General features: G+C 41.4%; 1 protein-coding gene across 1 annotated transcript in view; it reads right to left on the bottom strand.

Moving 5' to 3' along the window:
- LOC126424569 (spidroin-1-like) overlaps nt 1–13,873 on the bottom strand; it is a 93,395-nt gene extending 79,522 nt beyond the window's left edge. The window contains exon 1 of the mRNA XM_050087313.1: nt 13,748–13,873. Within this exon, the coding sequence (XP_049943270.1) occupies nt 13,748–13,873 (126 nt within the window). The remainder of the gene's footprint in view (nt 1–13,747) is intronic.
- Nucleotides 13,874–24,779: the final 10,906 nt, after the last annotated feature.

The following is a 24,779-nucleotide window of genomic DNA, read 5'->3' on the forward strand; positions in this document are numbered from 1 at the left end:
CATGGTGGAGTCATGCTGCTTCTACAAGAAGATGTTTTTCATTGTCCTATCCCCTTGCACACCCACCAGCAAGCAGTTGCTGCCCATGTTTTCTTTCCCAAATTTACCTTTTCTCTCTGCACCATTTATATCCCTTCGTTTTCTGCTGTCACTAGGGCAGACCTAATGCAGCTTGTTGCTCAGCTTCCTCCACCCCTTCTGCTCCTCAGTGACACCATTGCCCAACATCCTCTTTGGGGCTCACCTGTGACATGCCCAAGAGGTTCTCTTTTTGGCGGATCTTCTTAATCATCTTAATCTTGTGTGCCTTAACACCAGCGAAGCCACGTTTCTCTCTGATTCTACTTAGACATCTTGATCTGCTCTGCCCAGCTTGCTCGATGTCTCAAGTGGTGTGCTCTTTCCAATACTTACTCGAGTGACCACTTCCCTTGTGTGACTCGCCTGTACAGTCATACCCTGATACAGCCGCCCGCTCATTGGAAATTCTCTCTTGCTGACTGGCGGCTCTATTCCTCCTTAGCAGTCTTTGACGAATGACCGTTTACCAGCTGTGATAATCAGGTCGAGTACCTCGTGGATGTTATTCTCTTGGCTGCCAAATCCTCTATCCCTTGTACTACTCTACTTCTCCCCATAGGGTCCTGGTCCCTTGGTGGACTGTGGAATGCGGCAATGCGATTCGTGCTCAACAACGTGCACTTCGTGTCTTTCACTATCATCCTAAGTTAATGAACTGCATCCGCTACAGGCAACTATGTGTGCAGTGCCATTGCACTATTAAGGAAAGCAAGAAAGAATGCTGGGTTTGCTTCATCAGCTTGTTCAACAGATTTACTTTGTCCTCTCTCGTTTGAGGTGGTCTGCACCGACTTTCTGGGACTACTCCCTAGTCTGACTGTGGCGGGAAATGTCATAGTCGACCCTGTAGATGTTTCCAACGCTTTGAGCAGGTACTTTCCAGATGTTTCAAGCTCCACCCACTACCATCCTGCCTTCCTTCCTCAGAAACAGGCAGAGGAGGCTCGTACAATCTCTTTTCTCTCTTTGAATCGAGAATGTTACAACACTCCATTTCCTATGAGGGAGCTCAAGCGTGCTGCCTCCTCACCCAGGTCTTCTGCTCCCGGGCCCGATACAATCCACGTCCTCATGCTGCAGAATCTTCCTCTTGTGGGAAAATGCTTTCTCCTCAAAACCTACAACTGTATTTGGAATGACGGTGTATTTCTCACGCTTTGGTGTGAAGCTACTATTGTTCCCCTACCTAAGCCTGGTAAAGATAAATCTCTTCCTTCCAGCTATTGTCCAATTTCTCTTACCAGCAGCGTTTGTAAGGTGATTGAATGCATGATCAATGGTTGATTACTGTGGTTGCTGGAGTCACACCATCTTCTCACTAATGCTCAGTGTGGGTTCTGAAACTACCACTGAGCAGTTGATCGTTTCGTCACCCTGTCGAGGTCATCATGAATAATTTTCTGCGGAAGCATCAAACAGTGGTCATTTTCTTTGATTTGGAGAAAGCCTATGATACCTGTTGGCAGACAGGCATTCTACGTACTATGCACACATGGGGCCTTCAAGGTCATCCTCCCACTTTCATCCAGGAAATTTTGACAGACCAAGTTTTCTGGATATGTGTGGGTTCCTCCTTATCCCACACCTTTTCACAGGAGAACAGGGTGCCTCAGAGCTCCATTACTGAGTGTCGTCCTCTTCGCCACAACCATCAACCCAATTATGGACTACCTACCAGCTGGCATTTTGGGCTCTCTATGCATTGACGACTTTGTTATTTATTGCGGCTCCCAGCAGACATGTCTCCTGCAATGCTGTCTTAAACGTTGTCTGGACCGACTCTTTTTGTGGAGTGTTACAAACGGTTTCTGCTTTTCTGCTACCAAATCAGTTTGTGTCAACTTATGGTGGTATAAGGCATTTCTTCAATCGCCCTTACAACTGGGCCAAAATGCTCACCCATTCATGGATGCAATGAAGTTCTTAGTTGGTCTCCCCACGTGTCCTACCTGGCTGCATGCTGCACCTGGTCCCTCAATGTCCTTCATGCATTGAGTGGTACCGGACTGTCCTCCTCCGCCTCTATCGATCTCTTGTCCACTCCAAGTTGGATTATGGATGCATTGTCTACTCCTCTGCATGGCCATCCATCTTACACCGTCCAAATGCAACCCACCATTTGGGGATCTGTGTCGCCACTGGTCCCTTTTGTACTAGCCCAGTTGGAGTCTATACACAGAAGCCGGTGAACTATTACTCTCATACCAGCGCAACATCCTACTCAGTAGATATGCGTGTCGGCTTTCTTCCATGCCAGGCCACCCAACCATTGACCCTTTCTTTGATGACATTCTTGACTGCCAATATGAGATGTACGTTTCTTCTATGCTGCCTCCCGGTGTCCGCTTTCATCACCTGCTTCAGCAGCTGCAGTTCACCGTTCATGCCACTTTCCAAATGGGTGAGAGCCCTTCACCACCTTGGCTTCAGGCACAGGTTTGTGTTCATTTTGACCTCAGCTCATTACCCAAGGATTCACTCCCATGCTGACCTATCGCTGCAAATTTCTCGAACTTTGCTCACAACTTGCCAATAGCATATTTTTTTTTTGTACACTGATGGTTCCAAGTCTGCCCACGGTGTTAGCAGTTCTTTTGTCATCAGGGATGATCAGTTTCAATACCAGCTTCTTGACCAGTGCTCAATTTTTACTGCAGAGCTTTTTGCCCTCTATCAGGCTGTTCACTACCTCCAGAGGCACCAGCTCACTTGCTGTGTGATCTGCTCTGACTCCCTCAGTGCCCTTCAGAGTCTGGATGATCCAGATCCAGTCCACCCCATCGTTTGACAGATCCAGTACTGCCTCCATTTTTTCCCGGATGGGGAAGTCCAAGTGATGTTCATGTGGGTTCCTGGCCATGTTGGTGTGCCTGGGAATGACGCTGATAATGCTGCAGCCAAGGCCGCAGTCCATCTCGGTCAACTCGCTTCTTACTCTGTTCCCTTGCAAGATATTCGTAATTTTCTCTATCGGTGTATCACGTCACTTTGGCATAACCATTGGTACTCCCTTCATGGGAACAAACTCAGAGAAGTCAAACCTGTCCCAACACCCTGGTCGATTTCCTCCCGGCCGTCTCGCAGGGAGGAAGTAATGTTAGCTCAGTTGCGAATAGGGCGCTGCTGCTTTAGTCACTGCCACTTGTTGAGTGGCAACCCTGCACTCAGCTGTCCTTCCTGCAGCCAGCCATTAACAGTCAGACATTTCCTGATTCTCTGCCCCTATTTTAGCTCCTTACGTCTCAGGGTCGGGCTGCCGCCAGGTTTGCTGGACATTTTAGCGGATGACATGGGAGCTGTGGCTCGCGTTTTCAGTTTTTTAAAAAGCAGTTACATGACAAAAGAAATTTGATTTCTACCTGGTGACTCCAGTGTCTTGTCGACATCTTTTAGATACTCTTCAGTAACATCTTGACGTTTTAGATTTGTTTTCTCTTCCTTTCTGTATTGGACCTTGAAACCGTTTTTTACCCTCGTGGTCCCAGCATTCTATGGTTCTATATTGGGCGCTTATGACCTTAGATGTTTTGCGCCCTAAAACCACAAAAAAAAAAAAAAAAAAAAAAGAAAAATAACCTCGTAAATTTGAGCCGGAGTTGCTCTACATGCTCCTGACCTGTGCTGAAAGTTTAAAGTTCCTCATTTAGATGTTACATTACTGATTTTTTATCTAGTTTACTGAACATGTATATCTTTCTGCTTGTTTTAGTTGTCCTTTGTACTCTGGTAATCATTATTGTCACAATTGCGTCGTGGTCATTGGTACCAGTTTTGATGTGGACGTCCTCGAAGAGGTCAGGTCTATTTGTTGCCTTTAGATCCAATATATTTTCATCATGTGTATGGTGCCTAATTATCTGACCTAGGTACTTTTCAGAGAAGGCATTTAGTAAAGTTTCACAGGACATCATCACATCCACCACTAACAAAACTGTAATTTTCCCAATTAATTGTTGGATGATTAAATATGATTGAGGAACTTAGGTACAATACAACTGAGTTTTTCTCTGAAGTGCTTCCTTCAACCCCTCAAACAATCAGCAATAATAAAGAAGCTTGTAAGTGAAGTTGACCTAAATAGGTACTAAAACAGATTTTCTCGGTAGAGAAGACATCATCTCATAGGGTGATAATCTGTTCAAAATACAAAACTTTCACATAAATGATTAAATCAGCAAACAAACACATGGTATAAAGGATGTAGAGTCTATTGTAGACTATGAGCATGGGAAAAGAGTTAGCTTGCAGAAACATCACACAAATTACAGTTAACTAAGCATTTTTCCTTTTTTTAAGCAAGAGGCTCCAGATGTTGATATTAAGATTTCAAAATCTTATGACTTGTGGCCTAAAAATGTTCCTCTAACTTCTGAAACGCCTCACAGTGTATCTGTATGCAAATGTCATATTGACTTCAACTTCACCTTTAGAAAATTCAAGGGTGGAACTAGATAGGATGAGGAGGGAGAAAGAGGCTGGGAAATGAGAACTGACAGTTGGTAAGAAGGCTGCTACTAGCAGAATACATTCAAACAGTTTCACTTGGTGTATCAGCAACAAATTTGGCCAACTGTCAGAGTTTAGTGGAGAGAAGTGTCTTTTAGCTGTAGGTGTAGGAGGCATGCAGCAGACCTCAATCCTACATCAGATGTAAATTCAAATAAAGAGAAGATTGTTTTACTTTAGGTAATTCTCATAACAGAGGTGTAGGTCATGTTGGGGAATGAGTACCAAGTCACTAGCATTGTGAAGCCTGTTGCAGGGTTGACTCATATGACTGATAACATGGGGGTTTTACAAGAGAGGATCAGATAGTGCCTGTGGGTGGAGCTGGGAACAGTCTTTATAGGGACCTGAAGTATAATCTGGAAAGAGAGCTACTCTACCTGGTGGCGCACATGTGCACCTTGTACAGCTGTTTCAATGTCATGACTGGCCTCATCCTAATACAGCTGTTATACATATCATATAAACCTACTTTTATGTTCCCCAAAATTCCTGCCATTTACAACATTTTTTATCACTCCCATCAAATTTCCTATGGTTGCAGCATTAATTTGCAACCATTTTTTTCATTAACATATTTATAATTTTCCCACTTTTCACACTTTATGAAACAATGTTAGTGGATGAAAAAACTGATGTAATTGACATTAAATTATGCTAGCATAACAATGGCCTTCATTTAGTGTAAACAAATGTTACTTTTCTAGACACTTGGGTCTTCTACTCAGCAGATCACAATTGGTAAATTTGGGACAATTCATGATTTATCTCCTGCAGCTGCCAAACTGTACATAACTTTTACTACCTAAAAAGTTATCTATCACATTTTACATTTTCCATTTTCCAGTCTTTCACACATTTTTATAAAGTCCCTTGAAAAGTGTAAAAGTGGGTTTTACTGTATTAACATGAACTTGAGAGGTCATTAAAAAAATGAAATGAAATGATCGTATGGCATTGTTGACCAGGAGGTCCCGTGTCTGTTTCGCTGCCAAGTGCAAGTCTTATTTCAGTTAGCACCACATTGGGTGACTTGCGGACGATGATGAGGGTGAAATGATGATGAGGGCAACACAATGCCCAGACCGTGAGTAGAGAAAATCTCCAAGCCGGCCGGGAGTCGAACTCGGGCCCAGTGCATGGGAGGCAAGCATGTTACCACCCAGCTAAGCAGGTGGACTTAAGAGGTCATTGATGACAGTGTATGGGTCACATTGCAGTGGTTACAGTTGAGTCTGTTGATAGGATCAATTTTCAATAAGTATGGACTGCACCTCAGTAGGTATGAGAACCGGCGATTGGCAAGTGTTATATGTGACAGTGTAACGGGGGATAGTGGGATTACTCACGGGAAAATTACTGTACAGTTGGTGTTAAACATACACCTGTTTTGGGTTTTGGGTTTGTGTTGTTTGGGGAAGGAGGCTAAACAGCAAGGTCATCGGTTTCATCAGATAAGGGAAGGACAGGGAAGGAAGTCAGCCGTGCCCTTTCAAAGGAACCATCCCGGCATTTGCCTGGAGCGATTTTGGGAAATCGTGGAAAACATAAACCAGAATGGCTGGATGTGGGATTGAACCGTCGTCGTCCTGAATACGAGTCCAGTGTGCTAACCACCTCGCTCGGTTGCATCTGTTTTCGACTGAAGTCAATTGATAGTTATCCCTACTTAAAGGAAGTATCTCTAACAAAGGAACTACCTTCAAAGAATGGTCAAATATTTAAATAACCAGCGGTAAAATACTCATGTTGGAGCATAAGAAATATGACTGTGTTTTGGTTTATTTAAAAGACTGACTGAAAAGTGGGGTGCCACCTGCCTCATTCTACCTTCCTCAGCACCTTTAAAAATTTTCCCAAAAATTTTGGTATGCGAACATAATTATGCTTTTTTTAATGGGCAACTCACCTCGAACTCCCACACCCTACCCTAAATGTAACTCACTCACACCCACTAGTCCGCTGCTGTAAGTTGGTCATACACGTCCACCCAAAGCTGCCCTTTCTCACTCACTCATTCAGCCCAACTCACTGCCATTATCTATTTGTGTCTCTCTGTCATTGTCTCATGTCACAGCCACAGCCCCTTCCTTCTGTCCTACTATTACAGTCTCCTCTCACTGTCATTGTTTCCCTCTTGTTCTCTCTCACTGCTAATATCTCATTCTTTCCTTCCTCCTGATGCTATTTCTTCTCCCTGTCACTCTCTCTCTCTCTCTTCCTCATTGGCATTTACTCTGTCTTTCATTATCACAGACTCTCACTCATTTTCATTTTCTCTTTCTCTGCCGGTAGGGGCAGTGCTATGCATTGCTTCACTAGGGTACTCTGTTTTTGTTCTTGCATTGCCCAATGTGATATGATAATGCTCATGGTAGTGGTAATACAAGTCTATGATAAATCAGTTTACATTTACAAAAACAGAGTAGCCTACCAGAGCAATGTGTAGCACTGCTCCCTATCAGTGAGAATAGAATCGACAAGCCCAATTGCTGCACGTGCCGTGAAGTACATTATCTGGTGATGTCACAAATTCAACATTTGTCATCCACTTTTTGGGTATTTCCCAACATGTGCAGCCCATGTGCCTTATACTAAATTACTTGTCTCAGTGTCATCTACGTATCTTTGCTGGTTTTTAAATGTAAACAAGAATCACCCTATACATGAGTAACGGAGTTTGAGAAGTTAGTCCAAAAGATTTGTTCACTCCCTGTGCTAATCATTTCTTAAATATTTGTGGAGTTCATGCAGTGTTTGTTATGATTCAGTTGTAGTCATAAACTAAAAATGGGCAAACAGTTGTGAGTACTTTGCAATATTCAAGATTCATCGAAGGCAATCCTTGATGCTAGATCTGCAGCAACTTTCATCTTCCAGCTATATGTGATTCTTTTCTTTCTGACCTACATCAACTTTTGGTGCACAATACAGGAGAAGGTAAATTTAATCCACTGATTCTGTGTAAAGGACTTACCAAATTAAAAACCCTGAATGAGATTTTAGTGACAGAATGAACTACAACTATAGACAATGCCATTACTTTTGGTATTAAAAAATGCAATGACATTGACAGTAACACTGAGCAATGAGGAAGAAGAAAAGTAGATAAAAACATACCAGGTGAAGTAACTCATGACATTGCACTGCATTGTCAGTTCAAGAAGTAGATCGTCAATCAATATGTGAAAGCACAGACCGATTTATACGAGGAATGTCAGAATGATACACAGCCATAACGGGTATCACCAAAATTTTCCAAATTGTTGAAACAAAATTTTTGACTGGAGCTTCTGATGATGCTCTGGCATTAGAATCTGGTAGAGAAAGAGCAGGTGGTGCAAGAAATAAAAAGGTATCATACGCATCTATGACCCTCCAAAAAAAGTGTGGATGTTGCTGCCAGATGGACAGCCGAATAAATCCTTTATTTTATAATTAAATGGAACTGAAATGGGACTTCAGTGAATTGTGACAATGTACCTCATTTATAATCCAATACTTCTAGACCATTTGTATCTCTGTCACATCATACAAGAGAAGTTTCTCTAAGCTGAAACTAATAAAAAATTATCTTTGCTCTATGATGAGTCAAGAACATGTAGATAGTCTGCCTATTTTGTCAGCTGAAAGAACAGTTTCAAGTGAAATAAGAATTCAGTGATGTTATTGATAATTTCAGTAAAATAAAGGCATGAAAGCATATACTATAATAATATCAGTAATAACTACTATTTGCACTTAGGTTATGAAACTACCTATATTACAACTGTACAAGCTTTGTTTCCAGACAATTAAATAAAAGGTAATTCACTTATTCTATTCTTTATTATTTCTTTGCATTCTAATGGATGGCAGTGGTGCTAAATGCTGATTCATATTCTAAGCTTCTTACCTATATCTTTAAGTATGTGTATTACAGTTACTAGAATGCAGAGTACACACATTATAAATACTTGATTTTTTTGTCAACCATTATATCTACATTATTCATATTTTAGAAAATGTGCACTATGATACATCAGTTTCTAAGCAGGCCAGAGTCCAGGGGCCTCATTTACCTGGGCCTCTGACCAGCTTAACGTGCCAAGGTTGTATGGAAACATATATTTTTTCCTCGCTCCACTTTCAAGTGGAACAGGACAGGTAATGACCAGCAGTGATATTAGGTATCCTCCACTGTGCAACATAGGAGGGTTTGTGGAGCAGGTATGTAGACATCAAACAATGGAAAATCCAGGATAGAACAACGACAATACTATATACGGATAGACTGCTACTCAACATACAGTGAGATGTGAAGTCGCAGACAGGCAAAACAAAAAGACTACTGAATGTGTAAGCTTTTGACCAGAAGGCCTTCTTCTGCAATAGACAACATATACAAACTCATTCACGCAAATACAGCTCACACTCACATGACCACTGTCTCTTGCTGCCGAGGTCAGACTGTGTGCAACTATGCGTGATGGGAGAAGCAGTCTGCGTGGTGGGGATGGGGTAAGGAGGAAGTTGGGGCGTGAGCATACAAGGATGAGATGGAGAGAGGGTAGGGCAGCTAGGTGCTCTCGGGAGGTTAGACAGAGGGCAGGAGGAACGGAAAAAGAAAGAAGTAAAAAGACTGGGTGTGCTTGTGGAATAGAAGGCAGTGTAGTGCTGGATTGGGACAGGGAAGGATAGGTAGGTGAAGGACAAGATTGAGGCCAGGAGAGGTAGGACATACTGCAGAGAGAGTTCCCACCTGCACAATTCAGGAAAGCCGGTGTGGGTAGGAAGGTTCCAGATGGCACAGGTTATGAAGCAGTCTTTAAAATGAAGAACATTTTGTTGGGCAGCGTTCTCAGCAACTGGGTGGTCAAGCTGTTTCTAGGCCACAGTTTGTTGGTGGCTATTCATGCAGACAGACAGACAGACTGGTTGTCGTGCCTGCAGAGAACGAAGAACAGTGGTTGCAGCTTAGCTTTTAGATCACATGAGTGCTTTCACAGGTAGCCCTGCCTTTGAGGGGATAGGTACCTATCCCACCCAGTTGCTGAGCACACTGCCCAAGACAACATTCTTCATTTTGATGTCTGCTTCACAACCTGTGCCATTTGGATCCTCCCTACCAACACCATCTTTTCTTAATTGCGCACGTTGGAACTCTCCCTGCAGTATGTCCTACATTCCCTTAACACTCCTGGCCTCAGCCTTCATTAGGCATTGTCCTTCACCCATCCCCTTCCCTGTTCCCACTACACAACCTCCTATTACACAAGTGCACCCACAGTCTTTGTACTTCTCTCCTTTTCTGCTCTTCCCCGTTCCACCCTTTGTCTTATCTCCCAACTGCACCTAGCTGCCCAACCCTTTCTCCATTTCATTCCTGCATGCTCCCACAAGCAGCACTTTACCATCCTCCACCCGTACTCTGCTCTCCCTCCCCCTCCCAGCCTCCTCCTTACCAACACCACCCATGTTGCTTCTCCCATCATGTGCAGTTGTCTGCAATCTGGCCTCAGCAGCCACAGACAGTGATCAAGTGAGTGTGAGCTGCATTTGTGTGAATTTGTGTCTGTGTGTCATCTATTTCAGAAGAAGGCCTTCTGGTCAAAAGCTTATGTGTTTAGTAGGTTTTCTGTTATGCCTGTCTGCAACTCAATGTGAGCAGTAACTTATCCTTTTCTAATATTATCAGGTACGATATATGCAGATTTTTTGTGTTTCTAATTCTTAGATAAACCTAATATGAAACAGAGATAAAACATAGCACTTTATAAACAATGAATAAAGTGTATATCTAGTGAGTTATTTTGTGTGATATACATACAAAGATGGTGCGACTTACCAAACAAAAGCGCTGGTGGGTTGATAGACACACAAACAAACACAAACATACACACAAAAATCAAGCTTTCGCAACCAATGGTTGCTTCATCAGGAAAGAGGGAAGGAGAGGGAAAGATGAAAGGATGTGGGTTTTAAGGGAGAGGGTAAGGAGTCATTCCAATCCCGGGAGCGGAAGGACTTACCTAAGGGGGAAAAAAAGGACAGGTATACATTCACGCACACACACACATATCCATCTGCACATACAGACACAAGCAGACATTTTTTTCCGCCTAAGGTAAGTCTTTCTGCTGCCGGGCCTGCCAGTGCTTTAGTTTGGTAAGTCACATCATCTTTGTTTTTAGATATATTTTTCCCACATAGAGGGAAACATTCCATGTGGGAAAAATATATCTAAAAACAAAGATGATGTGACTTACCAAACAAAAGCGCTGGCAGGTCGATAGACACACAAACGAACACAAACATACACACAAAATTCTAGCTTTCGCAACCAACGGTTGCTTCGTCGGGAAAGAGGGAAGGAGAGGGAAAGACGAAAGGATGTGGGTTTTAAGGGAGAGGGTAAGGAGTCATTTCCATGTCTGCTTGTGTCTGTGTATGTGCGGATGGATATGTGTGTGTGTGCGAGTGTATACCCATCCTTTTTTCCCCCTAAGGTAAGTCTTTCCGCCCCCGGGATTGGAATGACTCCTTACCCTCTCCCTTAAAACCCACATCCTTTTGTCTTTCCCTCTCCTTCCCTCTTACCTCATGAGGCAACAGTTTGTTGCGAAAGCTTGAATTTTGTGTGTATGTTTGTGTTTGTTTGTGTGTCTGTCGACCTGCCAGCACTTTCATTTGGTAAGTCACATCATCTTTGTTTTTAGATATATATTTCCTACGTGGAATGTTTCCCTCTATTATAAGAATACAGTATTCACTAGATTTCAGGATCTGGCCTTCTTTTTACTAGAAAGCACACATACAGAGCCAACCAATTACCCACAGACAAAAACATGGTGACACAATGAAACTGATTATTGGTTATAAAGTGCAATTGGCTATGCTGATGGGTGCAGTGATGGGGTAAGCAAGGACATATGAAGCAAGGAGGAGGTAGAGAGGGGTAGTGTGAACGAACAGGAGTGGGAAGACATATGACTCAGTGGCTGCTGGATACAAAAGGAGTTCTTAGAGGGTAGTGCATGTAAGAGACACATAAAGATATTAGAGTGAGGGGCAGAAAAGAGGAATGTGGAGACAGATAAGGAGACAAGGAGAGGGGGAGAGAGAGAGAGAGAGAGAGAGAGAGAGAGAGAGAGAGAGAGAGAGAGAAGGGGTGAGCAGCGGTGAGCAGCATAAAGGTGAAAGAGAGAGGTAGAGAAAATGACTGCTGGGGGGGAGAACAGTGATGCGAGAAAGCTGTACATGATCCTCATGGAGAAGGAGTAGGGCGGACAATGAGAGAAGAGAAGAAGGAAAAGGTAAGGTGAGGCAGTGGGAAACAGCTTAGCAGAGGTTTAATCCACAGGGATTGTGAAAATGCAGGAAGTGCTAGAAGGGAGTATCCAAATGGCACACATAGTGAAGCAGGTGTTAGTCATTTGTGGGATGTGCAGAATGTCTGTCAACTGGATCCTCAAGTCTGTGATTGCCCTCAGTTTGGCGGTGGCTGTTCATGTGAGTAAACATTTGGTTGCCTGTCATGCCCACATAGCAAGCTGTACAATAATTGCAACACAGCTGATCTATAACATGGCTGCTTTATCATGGGTATGTCTTCTAAAGGGTGGCAAACATGTGTCACTGAACTGTGGTAGGAGGTGGTGGATGGGTGTGTGGAACAGGTCTTGCACCTGGGCCATCCACAAGGGAATGACCCTTGAGTGTAGGATTGGAATAGGGATGGACAAGAATGCAAGGTGTATCAAAAACAATCATTCAGTTTAAAAAAATCATAACTATTATGTTATTTGAGAAATGTGCGTTAACAATGTACTGTTGGAAAAAAAAAACAAGTTCTTGAGTTTTACATGGTTCCCACTAGGTGGCAGCAGTGTGCACCCGCTTCACTTCTATCAAAAATGGTGTCGGGACAACAGAAAGCATTTTGTGTTCTACACTTTGCGCAGTGCTAGTCAGTAATAACTGTTCGGTGTGACTTTCGTATTGGGTATGGAGTGCATCCTCATACACCACAGAGTATTAGATGATGGCATGAACAGTTCCAAGAAACAAGCTGTTTGTGTAAAGGCAAATTGGCAGCTGTCCCCTAGTGTCTGACACAGATGTGAACACATCCACCATAGTTTCCCAAGGATTCCAGGAAAACTAACAAACTAATCTTGGAACAGGCTGGACTGGGGAACATAATTACACTCACTGTCATAAAAAGAGGATAAGGTAGATTGCAATTGTTGTTGGCGGGCAGGTAAATGGTTACACTTGAAACTATGAAGGACTACATGTATTGTGCTGTATTGCCACAAAATGTATGTGTTGTTATGGTGTCAGGCCCCCTTTGTTGTGAATACAAGCCTACAGATATCACGGTATGGAGTTGTAGAGGTCTCAGATGTAGTCATGTGATACTCCATCCCATGCCACTTGCAACTGAGCATGCAGATTCTACAGAGTGATGGGTGGAGGCAGAGTCGTACTTACATGCTCCATGACACCCCTCATATTCTCAGTCAGGGAGAGATAACGTGATACCGCTGGCCGTGACAGCGTATCTGCAGTCTCCAGACACACTCGGAAAGTGGCATTGGTATGAGGGCGAGAGTTGTCCCCTTGAAACAGGGAATGGGTGTGGGCTTCCATGAACAGCAGAGCTGTTGGTTGCAGGAGCTCATCCATGTACCGTGTGCATGTCACAGAGCTGGTTAGGAAAACTAATGGTGAACAGGCACTACAGGATATTGCTCTTCACACCATCACATCAGGTTAGTGGGATGTGTGATGGGAGATCGTTAACCACTGTTTGTGGCATTCTCCACTATGCCTCTGGACATGGGCTTAGTGGTTGTCACCTCCAAGGCAGAAGCTAGACTCACCTGGAAAATGACTCACTGCCAGTCAGCAGTCTGTTGTTGCCAACAACAGGCAAGTTGCTGCAGGGGTGTGAGTTGCAGGCGTCGTAATGATCAGTGTGCAGCAAGCCCTGCATCATGCAATAACTTGCCATTGGTAGTAGCACTCAAGGGATGTTACTTAGAAGGTGGGACAGCCCACTGAATGGCCCCTATTGTTTCAATTGGATCCACCCACACTTGGTGGACAATCTGTTAGTGCTCTCTCCTTGTGGTGCTTGTCGAACATCCATATCCTACATATTGTGCATATGTACCTTCCTGTATCCATAGCCACCAGCAACAGGCAGTGTTGGTGTCCATATTAATGGTGTGGCATACAGTATGACAATAGAACTACCCTGCCTCCCGCAGCCCCACGATGCAGCCCGTCTTGAACTCATCTAGCTGGGAAAACTGCTACCTGGGCGTAGTGCACATTTAGGTGATGCTGCAATAAAGCTAGCTGCTCTCATACAGGTCAGCATGGCTGTTTGGGACCCTCTTCCATCAATCGATGGGTACGACATCGTGGCCACAATTATATTTGCCGAGTGTACAGCTGGACCTGGAAAAATGATTGTTAGCATAGCTGATGTTGTGCAGTATACCCACCCAGTTTGCAGTGGATTGGTCTGGTACTTGTGCGCACAACTTTTATTTAATGATGAGTGCATTATGGGAAAGAAAATGAAAACGAAATGGCAGTGGGTGAGACAGGTAGCCAGATGAATGGCAGACCAAAAAAGTCCTTTGTGGGTTTCCAAGAGTTAAGGAAAGGATGATCTACTGAAAGGTCAATAGATGACATTAGAAAGCATCTGGGGTGACATGGATGAATATAGCTAAAGATTATATTTTATGAGAAACTTTAGAGGAGACCTTTTCCAGCATTGAATGCTGAATTTCTGCTGCTGATAGGGATGAGTTTTTGCTGTATCAGGTTTCAGTGATAAATTGAGCTCTTGGTGACTTCCCTGGTCATCATCATCAGGATTTGACACACTTAACTGATGCAGTGGTGTTATTTTATATTTAACAGCTGGTATAATGAGAACAACATAAAATCCCTGTGATATTTATATGTGGTACTACGGATTATGCTGATATCTGTGACAGCAAGATGCTGATAGTGCCACTGATCCCATTACAAAATAAACAACTCGGTTTATTTCTCTGTAATGTTTGTAGGGCTGTCGTTTATTTATTGTTCTTGGAGAAAAACTTTCTCTCGAGGTCATCTTGGATAATTTCGGTAAGGGTATGATTCAAATAACTACTCATGGCAAACCCATCCTCTTGTTTATACATTTTACTGTTAAATTCAGAACACTTAAAAAAACTGGTTCTGTTTTGTGTTATTGAAGGATTGTGCTGCATAGTTGTTATTCTGCTACCTCCACTATTTTATCTCTCTCTGTCACCCTGTCATCTTCTATTGTATTATTATCCACTATTTCAGTTAGTTATTACCTAATGATTTGTTTAAAACTGTCAACAGCCTGATGCAAATAAACACAAATTATCAAATTCTACAATATAAATGAAGCAAGGGTTATTAAGGAAGTTTAGGGGTATGGCAGGAAGAAGAACTGCATTAGAGAGCAAGTTTCTCTAGTTCCTAGAACCAGTATTAACTAATGAATCTAGGGATGTATTGTAGACGCTTGTATCTTACTCTTGTAGGAACCTTCACAGGTAAGGTTAGGCTAATTACCTTGTGCACAGACGTAACAGAAAGAAACACTAAACATGGGCAGTGGAAAGTATCTGAAATGGTGGGGAGCTAGGATCAGGGAATGATAAGGTGTTGAGCCTAAATAAAATAAACTTCAAACATATTTCTTTATTTACCACAGAGGCCAAATCAAGCTCAACAAAGAAAAGTAATACTTGTTCACCACAGAATTTTAAATAGCTGCTTCTGTAATTGTACAGAGAATTCCTTTAAAAAAAAAATCACAATAAAGCAAAACTTTTGGACTTGATCAGAATAGGAAAATCACCTCCAGAGGCACTAAGTTGACTTAACAATTATAGAATAGAGAAGATAAATTTCTTTCCCAAGATTACTAATACTAACCCTTATCCTCGATAACCGATTTTAGTAATGTGGTATCATCTTCAAATCTCAACAAGCAGGTTCTTGCATATTTCTTAAAATAGTAGTAATAGTAGTCCTTATAATGAATCAGCAGGTATGTAACAGGCTAAATGACTGATGCATCAGCATGTCAAAATTTAAACAACTGTATACACAGTTATTCATGTCATACATCTGTCTTATGCCACTCACAACAGAGCACATCATTGCAGCCAGGGTGCCACTGCTGTGATGTGCTGTGTTGTGAGTGACATGAGACAGATGTATGTGATGAGTAAATGTGTATATAGTTATTTTTATTTTGAAATGCCGAAGCAACTGTCTTCTAGTCTGCTATGTACTTGCCAAGTCATGAGAAAGAGTACTCTTACTGCTATTTTAAGAAATATGCAGTATGCAGTAATAAGTCTGTTGAGATCTGAAGATGGTAACATTGATTACCTAAACCAGTTATCAAGAATTAAGATTGTTAATAGCAAACTTGACAAAGATGTCTGCTTGTGTCTGTATATGTGTGGATGGATATGTGTGTGTGTGCGAGTGTATACCCGTCCTTTTTTCCCCCTAAGGTAAGTCTTTCCGCTCCCGGGATTGGAATGACTCCTTACCCTCTCCCTTAAAACCCACATCCTTTCGTCTTTCCCTCTCCTTCCCTCTTTCCTGATGAGGCAACAGTTTGTTGTGAAAGCTTGAATTTTGCGTGTATGTTTGTGTTTGTTTGTGTGTCTGTCGACCTGCCAGCACTTTCATTTGGTAAGTCACATCATCTTTGTTTTTAGATATATATGAATACTGTATTCTGTTACATTTATCTATGGGCCACACATCAGATTGCTATAGATGAGAGGTTGTTTGTTTGTTTTGTTTTAAGGCACAAAAGCAACTAGAGTCATATGTGCCCACATCAAAACTGTATAACACAAAGACAAAGAGAGTAGTTAAAAACAATTACATGTTAATCCCAATCGATGGAAGAGAAGACGGCTAAAAACAAGAACATGGAGAAAGGTCTATAATATACACCACAGAGAAACAAAGGTCACGAACCAAAAATTAAATGTCTTCGCCCTATTGCTACAATGGATAAGAAGTAAAATGTGGTCGACAGCCCACGCGGTAACTCAGACGGTAAACACTAATGAGAACTTAAATGGTTGAGAAAAGGGCATTCAATCAGGAAATGGTAGACCATCAAAGGCTGAGTGCAATGAGTGCAAAGTGGTGGGGGAGCACAACTTAACAACTAGCAGTGGCTAAAAAGATGGTGCCCAATATGCAGCCTAGCTAAAATGATCTCCTCAGGCGAGAGGACCAAGAGGAGGTCGTCCACACAGTTGGGAGAGGATTAATAACCTGGAGCTTGTTCCCATGAGGGAAGACCTGTGGTGATGCCAAAGTGACACCACATGCTGACAGAAGGCAACACAGAGATCATCAGAGGGAATGTAACAACTAGCATGCTGAGGTATGAGGACTGCAGCCTTGGCAGCAGTGTCAGCAGCCTCGTTTCCTGGCAGACCGATGTGACCAGGAACTCACATAAACATCACAGTGACTCCATCAAGAGTGAGCAAGTGACAGCTTTCCTGGACCCGTTGCACTAAGGGACGGATGGTGTACAGCGCACAGAGGCTTTGAAGGCCACAGAGAGAGTCAGAGCAGATGACGCAATTGGTAAGCCTGTGTCGCCAGATGTACTGTGTGGCCTGAGCAGTGTTCTGGAAGCCGATACCAAGAAACATTGCTGCCAATGATGAAGGCCACCTGACACCGCAGTCAGTCCGAGAGCCACCAATGTAAACAAAGATACTATCACGTAGTTCCATACAGAGGTTGTGAAACTGAAGGTGATGCAGTGAGGCTGGAGTAGTGTCCTTAGGAAATGAATGAAAGCCAAGGTGAACAGGGACCGCCGCACGAAGCCACAGTGGTGCAGGGTTTACACCCACTGGGAAAGTAGCACAGGTAGCATGAAGGTAAGATGCCGGAGCAAGTGCCGAAAGTGAACTCCAGCTGTAACAAAGAAGAGGGATGCACTCCATACTGGCAATCAAAGGAGTCATTGAAGGAGGCAGCATAGGATAGGTGGCCACGCATGGTGGACTAATGGCATGTGTAACTGCTGAGGACAAAGTCACAGTGGTAGTTTGGCAGCTTCTGCATACTGGGCCATGGAGGAGCAGAGCTGCAAGCAGTTGTTGTGCTTGAGAATCAGAACTAGTCTCCAAAAGCAGAGAGTCACTGCATAAATGAGAGCAGGATTTCATAGGGCCAGTAACTGTATCAACACCTTTCTGATTAATAAATGGATTTACAGTAGCGCAGGTCTGACCGTCTTCAGTACGTGAAACCATGAGGAGTGCAGCTGGGACGATCTTTGAATCATTAGCCTCATTCTGTTTACGTTTTGTAGCCACTGAGAAAAATCCCCCATGATTGCCAGCGTCTCCGATGGCACACTCCTGCCAACTGGGGGCGCACCCACCTTAGGTGATTGTTCACACCTCCTAAACATCTGACAGAGGGACTAATCTGTAATTCGAGAAGGTAGCAGCTCAGGCAATCACCCCTCCCTGGGCCTGACCTGTACCAGGGGGTACGTGTGAACCCTACCTGTCAACCTGCGACTGGGAATTATCACCAGTTACATATCAGACATGTGGGCCGGCCTTCAGGAGCACCCAGAGGGAGGAAGAAGAAAAAGAGAAAACTCAAATGCCAAAGTGAAAGAAGGATAGGAGAAGGTGAACACAGAAAGCAAAAAGGGAGGAAAGTATTCCAATATTGACTACCAAAAATGCAGAATACATTTCCAAAATCAGCCCATACATGTTCTCCAATGGAGGGGAAAAAGAACAGCAAAAGGATAAAAATGAAGCAGGGAAGAGAAAAGATTTGCAAAGGCTGGGACCCCATGGTAGCCAAGCACGAACCTACCAAAGAGTGGCGAGCCCCCTGGGCTGGGGAAGGGCAGGGGGGAAATTGCTTTCCCTTGTTTCACATACTGTTCCAGCCAAAAAAAAAAAAAAAAAGAATGTTGTACAAGGATAAAGACCAGACGAAAGGAAACTGACAAATTAATGTGGTCCTCAGGTGATTAAAACTAGTAGGAGAAAAAGTAATTTTGAATAAAAACATCTTCAGTAATAATTTTTTCATGTTTCATAAAATTACACAACACATTTCAGACCCTGTGGATCCATTGTCAGGTGCAAGTCTAATACGTAACTTACTTTTGTGCTGGAGTGAGATGAAATGCGTTTTCCTGTTATGAGGGAGTGAGATGTTAGGTTTTGAATTTTGTGAATAGGCTGTGGAAAATATGTGAGAAACAGTGGGGGGGGAAACAGTTAAAAAATCACCAAACAAACAAGGAAGAACATTTTTAACCTTTTGAGGTCAGCATTCATTTGTTTATTCATTCTGTCATCACACATCGTGTCACTCAAGGTGCACATTTGTTTAAACATTTGAAAAGTACTTCATGGAAATAGTTTAACCTAATGTGATCAAAGATAAGTTTATTGCATAGAGTCCAAGATCTGAGTTCTAAGATGTTGATCATTGCAAGGAATAAATTTAAAATGAATTTTTAAAATTACTGAAATAACTATGGTTAGGATAATGTGTCTTCATTTAACACAAATTCATGTGTTCTGATTTTGTGGAGGTACATTTCCATTTGTTCTAACAGTCTTAGTGTCTTACTACTGGCTTCACTACGTAGCATTCCAAAATTAATTTCTACCTTGTTGGTAATGTGTTTGGTTTCTAGCATATGCAGTCCAATAATTGATTTTCCAAAGCGGTTCATTCTGAAAGCAATTATACATTCTTGAAAATGGTTTTGAAATTTGTCTGTTTTCTCTGCATAGCAGGCAGGACAACCAGGGCACGATACTTTATACACTTCACTACTGCTCAATTTTTGGTTATCTTAGTGAGGCAATTCCCCAAATTAGGTACCTGAAAACTTTTTATTGGACTGCTGTGTACATTTTTGGCAATGAAAAAGAGTCAAAAGTTTTATCAAATATACAAATCCATAAAAATGCTAATTCGTTATCACTGTTTCATTCTATAACTTCATTAATGAAGTGCAAATGTACAGAATGTTCACAAAATTTATCAGCGATAGCATAAGGGAGGGGAATTAGATTCCAATTAGCTGAAGAAACAAATGGCTTTTGAAGTGGATACACGGCAACTTGCATCAATATTACATATATGGTAGAGTGTTCTAGTTTGAATGTTTTGAGATTAAGAAATTATTTGTTATAAATGAATACTTAGATTTTTGTTAACATAATCAGCTTACATTTTATAGCAACAGCTTAAGCTTATAGCAACTGTTCAAAGTGATTGGTGTCAGTCTCAATGCGTGCATTTGTGCTGATAAAATGAGACAAGTGTGGCATGTGGATTTTCATGAGTCAAGACAATGTTGTTATGGCAGTTGATAAATACATCACAGCTCAAAGAGGCCTCAAGTGTGAATAATTCAAACTGTACTGTGATGGAGTGTTTGATCATCCTCCACACAATACTGATCTTTCGTATAATGATTTGCACCAATTTCTGAAGATGAAAAAATTATTAGGGTCACATCAGTTTGAAGACCACTATGAATTAAAGGAGAGTGTCAAAGAAAGGCAGCAGATTTTTACGAGGCAATGAAACCCTCATTCCTTGATCTGTCAACTACCTTAATGAAGAAGTCAACTACACAGAAAAATAATTGACAGTTGCAGATTCTAATTGTATATATTAAGAAATCTCTTACTTTTTTCATAAATTAACAGCAACTTACAGTTTGAATAGCCCTTGTACATTGAAAGAAATGATACCTCGGTTCGAACTCATTTGGCCCATTGCCTGCATATGCTATTTGTGAGGGGGTTTAACTGCAGCTCCACCAGTACTCCCTGCAATGTATTCTTTATGTATTACACACATCAATCATTCAAACCTTGTACTGTCTGAACTATTCATTTCAGACTTTCGTTCTTTACCTGAAATACTTAGTTAGCATCCTATAGTGCCAGTGTAATTCTGACCCTGGAAGAAAGTTGCCTCACAAAACTACTTTTCCAACGTACAGACTTCAACACAAAACTTTGCCTGGTAAAGACAATGTTGGAAGAAAACCTAAAGGTAGGAGTGAATTAAAGAGTATTATTAAACCTAGCAATATACTCTCTGGCACAAAACTGTGTCACACAGTAACCCAAGATGGGCTGTATCAACTGAACATTTGTGATACAGCTGGAAGGTTAGTGGTAATGTCTAGTTTCAGATGAACATAATTAACAGAAGAGACATTTTTTCAGTTCACTTGTAATGATCCCAATTATATTACAGTAGAAGACAAAAGTTTATTTGATGAAAATATCTCCTTTGGTCTTCACAATTCAAGGAATGAATATGTTTGACATGATATGCTGGAAGTTGTGTATCTACATAGTCAGACTGATGCTGTCTTCCCTGATTTCTAAAATCCATTTGACTATATACCACATGTAAGCTTATTATCAAAGGTACGGTATTATGTGGTATCGCACAAAACTAGTGACTGACAGGATTTCTTGTTAGGGAGAACAAAGCTTGTTATCTTGGATGAAGGGTCACTGATAGATGTAGAAATAACTTCAGGTGAGCCCCAGGAAAGTGTGTTGGAACCCTTGCTGTTCATGTTGTATATTAATGACCTTGCGGACAATATTAATAGTAACCTCAGAATTTTTGCAAATGATGCAGTTATCTATAATGAAGCAATATCTGAAAAAAGCTGCACAAACATTCAGTTGAATCTTGAACAGATTTCAAAGTGGTGCAAAGATTGACAACTTAGTTAAGAAATGTAAGTTTGTGTTGTTCACAAAATTAAAAATAAATGTAGTTTTCTATGACTACAAAATTAATGAATCACAAATGGAATAACTTAACTTATACAAATTCCTAGATGTAACAATTTGTAGGGGTGTAAATGAAATGATCAGATAGGTGCACTCTTAGGTAAAGCAGATGTCAGATTTCACGTCATTGGTAGAAAACGAGCAAAATGCAACCCATCTACAAAGAAGATGGGTAAAAATTACTCCTGTAATCCAGCCAACAATGCTGTTCAAGTGTGTGGGGTCTGTATCCAACAGGACTAACAGGGGACATGTACATGGAAGACAATGTGAATGGGCATTTGTTTGTTTGATCAATGGGCAAGTGTCACAGAGATGCTGAGAAACTGAACTGGCAGGCACTTAAAGAAAGACGCCTACTATTCTGTGATACCCTACGTAATAAGTTTAAAAAACAACTTCTAAGTGAGGAAACTAGGAGTATACACCATCTATCCAAAAAGCTAGGTGGCTGATTTTGTTCCTGGCACATGAGGGATGCCAGTGTAGTAACTACTGTGGCAGTTGGAACTAACAACTGTAAACAGCAAATGTGCATTTGAGCAATAGTTGTGAACAAGTAGTATTAAGTAGGATGTACGACCATAGTTTGTCAGTGTTGTTCTGTCACAAACTGACAGTGAAGCAACATATAAAAATCAAGTGTTCAAGATTTTTCCAGGATGTTTTGCACAGAAGAAGAGTGCATGCAAAATTTGTCTGGCACACTCCTACTCCTGAACGAAAGCAATGGCGCATGGATGCCAGAAGCAACTGTATTGAAATGCAAAACATGTACAACCCTTTTCTGGAAAGAAATCACTAAGGGTGACAATACTTGGTGTTATCAAAACAAACCTACCACAAAAAGACTAAGTGCAGAAACTCACATGAAGGGTCAATACTTTGATGGCATACAGTAACTGCCATTCAAGTTATTGCGATGGAAAAGTTGAACATAATCCCGAAGAAGGCCTTTACCGACAGTTTCACATGGCTGCGTGAAGATTTTGTGCATTGAGTCAAGTGTATGTAGAATACATACAACACATGAAGCATTAAAACCACATGTAACCATGTCTATACTTTTTATTTCTCCAGTCTCTATACTTTCTAGATTGATGGGGTACTACAATCCCCTACATATTGCTCCTATAGGGTTTGTAAAGAGAAGATTATACTACTTACACCTCATACAGAGGCATCTAACCAATCATTCTTCCTGCATTCCATATGTGAGTGGAATGGGGAGAAGCCCCAGTAAGTGGAATGTTATGAGGTACCATCTGCCATACACTTCACAACAGTTTGTACAGTATATATGCAGATGTATAGGTATACACACTACCTAGCCACTGCAATCTTTCTACATCTACATCTGCATCCATACTCTGCAAACCACAGTGAAGTGCATGGCAGCAGGTAAGCCCCATTGTACCAGTTATTAGTGTTTCTTATGGTTCCATTCACATATGGAGCATAGGAAAAATGACTGTCTCAATTTATCTGTGCATGCTGCAGTTATTCTAATCTTGTTCTCATAGTCCCTATGTGGATGATACGTAGGGGAATGTAGTATATTCATGGAATCACCATTTAAAGCCAGTTATTGAAACCTTGTTAGTAGGCTTTCTTGGGATAGTTTACATCTATATTCAACAGTCTGCCAGTTCAGTTTCTTCGGTATTTCTCTAACATTTTCCCTCGGGACAAACAAATCTGTGGCCATTTGTGCTGCCCTTCTCTGTATACTCTCCTCTGTTAGTCCCACACACTTGAGCAGTACCCCTGTTAATCCCACACACTTGAGCAGTACCCCTGTTAATCCCACACACTTGAGCCATATTCTGGAATGGGTTGCACAAGTGATTTGTAAGCAATCTCCTTTGTAGTCTGATTGCACTTCCCCAGTATTCTTCACATAAACCAAAAGTTTACCACCTGCTTTATCCATGACAGAGCCTATATGATCATTCCATTTCATATCCCTACAATGTGTTACACCCAGGCATTAGTATGAGTTGGCCTATTTCAAGTGTCACTCATTGATATAGTCATAGCGTACTTTTTTTTTCATTTTGTGAAGTCCATAATTTTACGTCTCTGAGCATTTAAAGCAAGTTGCCCATCTTCACACAACTTTGAAATCTTATCGAGATCTGACTGAATATTTGTGCAGCTCTTTCAGGCAGTACTTCATTATAGATAACTGCATCGTCTGCGCACTCTGAGGTATTATTAATAGTATCAACAAGGTCATTAATATAAAACATGAATAGCACAATTACATGCTGAGGTCGGGCCACATGATTTAGGTTTTTTTTTTTTTTTTTTTTTTTTTTTTTTTTTATATATATATATAATGGTAGATCTTTGAAGATATGTGGGGAAGGGATAAATCGGACAGCTGCTATTGTTACGTTCACCTGTAACACTACCAATTCTCATTACTGTCTAGTAAAATAATGTCCATGGAAGTTAAGGCTTTACCTCATTTCTTCTTAATAGCAGCAGACTCGGAATTTTCTTCTGCAGCCTTCCACTTACTAGTTAATAAATTCCTTCTGACCAGTGACACCAATAAGGCATTGTCTTCATGATATAAAATTTTCTTAGTAGGAATCTTAATAGATGCAGGTTTTCCTCCTACTAAATAAAACCCCACTCCAAACTTTTAATAAACTCTGTACTGAATACTTTTTGAGAAAAGTTTGTACTTTTGTCTTCACAAAAAAGATGGAGCATCTCTCTAAAAATCCTAACATGGAGGTATCCAAAACAAGAGAAGTGATTTATATATATAAAAAAAACTGTTAAAAATGAACATTAAAGAAATTGAGATTACTAAGGTAGCATTGATTCTATACCACATGTTGTAAAATCTTGTTGGGTTTATCTTTCTATAAATCATGAGAAAAAAAAGAGACAAACAATTTTTAAAAAATATAGTTCTTCAGGTAACCCAGTTTAGGCATGCTACAACGCACATTACTACACTCTAGCAGCTCTATAGGAATTGAATTGTTTCTTTCTGACAAGTGATATAAAACCCATTAACCACTAATGGCCAAGTGCACCAATCTTGATTAACAGTTAATCACACTTAAGTCGATATATAATCCTGTTCAACGCAAAATTCTGGTGCACCAACATCGATCTAAGTTAAACGAGGGAATCAATCATGGTTATATTTAACTGGGGCTCTTTCCCAGTTTTCTCGACATAACCACGGTTTTAGAAGCATACGCTATTAAGATGGCGGCGCGTTTTGATGTTATGGATAGCATTGAGGACGAATTGTTATACCTTGAC

Source organism: Schistocerca serialis, chromosome 10 (genome assembly GCF_023864345.2).
Source record: "Schistocerca serialis cubense isolate TAMUIC-IGC-003099 chromosome 10, iqSchSeri2.2, whole genome shotgun sequence".
NCBI lineage: Eukaryota > Metazoa > Arthropoda > Insecta > Orthoptera > Acrididae > Schistocerca > Schistocerca serialis.